Raw genomic sequence first — 6,000 nt, 5'->3', positions numbered from 1 at the left:
ACACGGACCCCTGGACACACCAGAGATGGGATCAGGTGCCTAACAGGAGTAAGCATCCCCTGTCGACCGGTCACACCCGCCGTGAGCCCTATATCTTGATTAGGTAAACGGAGTTATCCGTAGTTAAAAGCATTCGCCCCATCACAAGAAAAAATATCTTGCTGTGGCCTTCAACTCGACATTTAGATATTTGGACGACGTTTTATCAGTTAAGAATAATCGTATTCATTCATATGTCGATTCCATATATCCCAGTGAATTCGCGATAAAAGACACCACACAGTATATCTGCGTCATAGTTGGATACTTATTGAACATAGATGGTAACTGTAAACTAACAACCCATTTTTATGACAAAATGAATGACTACACTTCTCCATCGTCAACTTCCCACGCAAGAGTATGATCTGTCTATGATCAGGTTTTAAATCAAGGCATGCTACTTACAAATAAGTTGATTTTATGACGGTTTCGACAGTCTCGTTTACAATTAACATTTTGCAAATTCTATGGTCGTTAAAACGATATAATTTATCACTAAAACCTGTCATTGGGTCAAATACTGTTTGACTTGTTTGATACCGATTGTTAGGTTGTTCATTGCACACCCATTTTGACTACAGATTATTCCGTTTACCTGATCAAGATATAGGGCTCAGGGCGAATGTGATCGGTCAACAGGTGTTTCCACCTCATAGGCACCTGATCATACTTCTAGTATGTCCTGGGGTCCGATTTAGCTCTACTCTTAATTTTGTATTACATGTATTTGTTTTAGCAATTGAGATTGATCACTGCTCGTTATCTTCACCTTTTCATTGTAGGCAGTGAAATTCAGATTCGATAGTTTTCTTAAACGGAAATCCAAAAATTGTTTTCCAATTTCTGTTACGATGAAAATTGCCATTTTCCTTCCATTTTGACAAAGTTCTTCGTTCTCTCTCTCTCTCTTCATTCACATAAATATTATACACATCCTTACTACCATTTTGGGATGGGGGTGAATATGTAAAGGGAAATTGGAATATTTGATCCAAACGTTCTTGATTCTTTCCTATATAAATGTGTTTTGATCTTTTTAAAACGGCTAGTTCTAGATTTGCATAGTCTATAAGATTTGCCATTATATTGAAATATATAAACCTCTCAAGATTCATCAATAATATAATTAAAGAAAAGCTGCATCCAAATAATTCAAATGCTTTAATGACGATTACCAAACATGAGGCGTACATCATAAATCACCATCATATACTAGTATATGTAACATGATAAACAATCTCGGATTAAACACAATTGTCCTGATTTAAAATAAAGTAAAATATTGTATATTTCTGTTAGTTTTGGTGTAGAATATTTGCAATTTTAAATGCACTTGCATATGCATCATTAGGCCATCAGTCATTTTGGCACAACTATGAAAAACCTCATGCTGAAACTTTTTATTCACTCTCCTAATCGACTTGACAATAAAATTGGTTCCTCCGAGCCAAAGATACCGAACATTTAATTTTTAAAATTATAATCCGAAGAGTTTAGCCAATTTTGTATTAGAATCTTCATTTGTTCTTACTAAGCTTGATTTAAGAGCAAATATGATCCAGGTTAAGAGATAAATCAAACCCTCATTTCTTTCATCACCCATCATGATATGGTATAATATTTGGACCCTGTGAATTTTACCTCCCCAATTAGATAGCCTCCCAGTTAGAGTAAGTTTCCTGAAAGTTTACTAGTTTAACATTCTATCAATTATTACAATCTAGCTTTCAAATTGTATGGTGAAAGACGTCTTTTGGAAAATAATCATGTCTTTTCAAAATCTTTTAGTTTGTGAAAAATCGATTAAAAGATCAGACACATTTTCAAAAATAATCTGATTATATTATAATTGAATCCATGGAAGATGGTGATCCATCTGAAACTACAGACGTACATGTATCACGAAAGTTTATTCTTCGTCATCATGTCAAAATATCTTTGATATTATTGTCCGTCCGAGGTCGGTGTAACTGTTGCTAAAACAAGGCAATCAACTATCTAGATCGATTATTCCCACGTGCACAATTAAGGAGGTACTATACATCACCATAATGGCTGACCCTTTTAAAACAGGGATTAAAATACAAATATCAGTAATATTTCTCTATTCATTTCCAGTTATCAATGCCTTGCTGAGGAGGTCAGTAAGTTAGCACGTTGACTGCTGAACTGTAGACCACGGGTTTGAGACAAGTTGGGGTTTTAAATTTTTTCCAGATTGCTTTCTAATAAAACTGCATTTTATGACTAAATAAAGTAAATTTGAAAGTTTTCAGTTTCAAAATAATGTACATATCCTCCACTTTTCACCCATATCAAATTTCTCTTGTGTAGCGTAACATCCTTAAACGCTTGAAATTGACAATTGATATTCACTAAAAGCCGATTAGGATTGTATTAATACTCAAACGATCAATAACTTCACGCTGCAAACGATTAAAGAATAATATTCAGAGTGTAAGATAGTAACACTAAATTTAGACATACATTAAACTATTCCCTCAAACGGTCCTTAACAGAACTTTAAACTTGTCCTGACCTCAACCTTATCTTTACCAAACCATTACTTGGGTTGACAAGTAAACGAAAGATTTATATCATATCCAATTTAATTAAAAACAAATATTTTGTTCATTCATAGCCCTCCGTAATCAGGAATAAACGTACACTCGAAATTCAACAAACTACTACAATCTTTAAAAGCAAGTTTGCAGGAATAATGCAAATATGCATATACAATACTTAAAGTGTATAATAATTAAGACTGGTGAGTGGTGAGTAATTGTGATTGTTGGTATGGTATTATAATTATGTTCAGAAACGTACCATTGTTCTACAGGTTGGATCTCCATCAGGGTCAGTCAAGGCACCGCCATAACACACGGGTAGATTAGTGGCGTCAATATACTTCAGTAGATACTCTTTATAATCACCTATAATGAAGGACACTCTTTATAATCACTTATAATAAAATCACTCTATAATCACCTATAATAAAATCAATGTAATCACCTATAATAAAATCACTCTATAATCAAATATAATAAAATCACTCTTTAATCACCTATAATAAAATCGATATAATCACCTATAATAAAATCAATATAATCACCTATAATAAAATCAATATAATTACCTATAATAAAATCACTCTATAATCACCTATAATAAAATCACTCTATAATCACCTATAATAAAATCAATGTAATCACCTATAATAAAATCACTCTATAATCACCTATAATAAAATCAATGTAATCACCTATAATAAAATCAATATAATCACCTATAATAAAATCAATATAATTACCTATAATAAAATCACTCTTTAATCACCTATAATAAAATCAATATAATCACCTATAATAAAATCAATGTAATCACCTATAATAAAATCACTCTATAATCAAATATAATAAAATCACTCTTTAATCACCTATAATAAAATCGATATAATCACCTATAATAAAATCGATATAATCACCTATAATAAAATCGATATAATCACCTATAATAAAATCAATATAATCACCTATAATAAAATCAATATAATCACCTATAATAAAATCACTCTATAATCACCTATAATAAAATCAATATAATCACCTATAATAAAATCAATATAATCACCTATGATAAAAGGCACTACAAGGCGGGCGGTAAAGTATACAAGAGGCCCAGGGGCCTTATAGGTCACCTGAGTATCATGTAACAACCTTCCAATGTTTGAATTAGGTTTGTGTTTAAATATAAGAATTTTACTTTTGGATGGAAGAAACATTGAATAGCTATGTGGTCATGAAGTACATGAGTCATTTTTATGTTCAATCAATAATCCTTTTTAAAAAAACCTAGGTCTGAGACATCATAAAGAAAAGGGTTATTTACTCCTTAGATAAAACCAATATAAGAAGATTTTCAAAAAATTTCTACATTTTCACTATATGACCAATAGAGCCCCACCCTAACACAAGAACCCCTGCCCCAGGAGCCATGAATTTCACAATTTTGGTAGAGGGCTCAACGCTCATTATAATTATGCCCACAGTTTGGCTTCTTGATGTCCAGGAGTAAAGAAGAAGATTTTTTAAAATTACACTCATTTTGATGGTTTTTGCCCCACCCCTCAGGCCCCAGGGGGCAGGGACCACGAATTTCACAATTTTTGTTCCCCTCCACCCACAGATGCTATATGTCAAAATTGGTTGAAATTGGTTCAGGGGTTTCAGAGAAGAAGCTGAAAATGTTCAAATGTTAACGCACGACGAACGACGACGGACAAAAACAGATAGCAATAGGTCACCTGAATGATTCAGGTGACCCAATATTATTTTATTGAGTGGTGTACTTAAGGCACTACAAGGCGGGCGGTAAAGTATATAATATTTTATTGAGTGGTGTACATATCCACCTGCCCACTACACCTGTAAGGCACTACAAGGCGGGCGGTAAAGTATATAATATTTTATTGAGTGGTGTACTTAAGGCACTACAAGGCGGGCAGTAAAGTATATATTATTTTATTGAGTGGTGTACTTAAGGCACTAAAAGGCGGGCGGTAAAGTATATAATATTTTATTGAGTGGTGTACCTATACATCTCCCCACTACAACTGTAAGGCACTACAAGGCGGGCGGTAAAGTATATAATATTTTATTGAGTGGTGTACCTATCCACCTCTCCACTACAACTGTAAGGCACTACAGGGCGGGCGGTAAAGTATATAATATCTTATTGAGTGGTGTACCTATCCACCTGCCCACTACAACTGTAAGGCACTACAAGGCTGGCGGTAAAGTATATGATATTTTATTGAGTGGTGTACCTATCCATCTCCCTCTACAACCGTAATGCTGCTGGTTCCAAATTCTAAACCTTACAAATATTTTTTCTAAGGTAAGCAGATAATATTTCATATTCAAAGTTTGATTTCCATACTCAAAGTTTGATTTTCATATTCAAAGTTTGATTTCCATATTCAAAGTTTGATTTTCATATTAAGATTTGATTTCCATATTCAAAGTTTGATTTCCATATTCAAAGTTTGATTTTTATATTCAAAGTTTGATTTTCATATTCAAAGTTTGATTTTCATATTCATATTCAAAGTTTGATTTTCATATTCAAAGTTTGATTTCCACAACTGTGTGTTTGTAATCAGCTGTCCATGCTACTACAACTTTCCTGTTTGACTTGTATGGTCCGAATTTCGACAAATGTTGTCCACCTTGTAAAATCACTGTTAAATGATGGCACTTACGTACTTATGAGGCTGTACGACACCTCATACATTATTTCACCTGGTTTAACAATAATTCGGTTTTGAATAAAAGTTTACAAACAACAGTCCCTCAGGCATTTCTAATGCTATTTAAATCAAGTGACAGTCAGGCATCCAGTTCAAAGATCATCGATGACTTCATCTTGTTACTACAACACCGTGTCAAAAGTGCTTCACTTTTTTTGTTTAAATATAAAAATACCAAATACCTCTTGATAATTTCTAAATACCTTCGTTCAAACCTGAAGTTGGACAAGTTGCGTCTGAGTTATGTATGTTATGTTGAGATTCCCCTCATCGACACGAGGCTATTTACAGATCAATAAATAGATATGGCTTTGAATCGACGAGAAATGGCACAAGTCCTAAACGAAGACATCATGCGTTTGAACAAGATATGATTCATCTAGATGACATCATGCGTTTGAACAAGATATGATTCATCTAGATGAAAGACTTTAAATAACAAAATATATTTAACATTAACACGATATGACCGGTTTGTATCCATCCTAGAGTCAAAACCCTGGGGTTGCGAAATTCACAATTTTGGTACATCCTTTTCTGCTTTTCCTAAACATGCATTCACTATTTATACCGTATCAGTAAACTTGTAGAAGTCTTTCAAATGATGAACAATAATCACTACAATAATTTTGCCCCACCCTTGAACCAAA

The 6,000-nt window shown here is 33.3% G+C and overlaps 1 protein-coding gene across 2 annotated transcripts in view; it reads right to left on the bottom strand.

Annotated features, from left to right (window-relative positions):
- The window catches only part of LOC125671512 (retinal-binding protein-like), a 50,783-nt gene that overhangs the window by 10,813 nt on the left and 33,970 nt on the right, over window positions 1–6,000 (bottom strand). For both annotated transcript variants that reach the window (XM_048907295.2, XM_048907287.2), the window contains exon 12: window positions 2,869–2,975. In XM_048907295.2, coding sequence (XP_048763252.2) covers window positions 2,869–2,975 — 107 coding nt within the window. The remainder of the gene's footprint in view (window positions 1–2,868; window positions 2,976–6,000) is intronic.

Source organism: Ostrea edulis, chromosome 1, assembly GCF_947568905.1.
Source record: "Ostrea edulis chromosome 1, xbOstEdul1.1, whole genome shotgun sequence".
Lineage (NCBI taxonomy): Eukaryota > Metazoa > Mollusca > Bivalvia > Ostreida > Ostreidae > Ostrea > Ostrea edulis.
The sequence above is the reverse complement of the archived record's forward strand: the minus strand, read 5'-3'. Positions and strand labels throughout refer to the sequence as shown.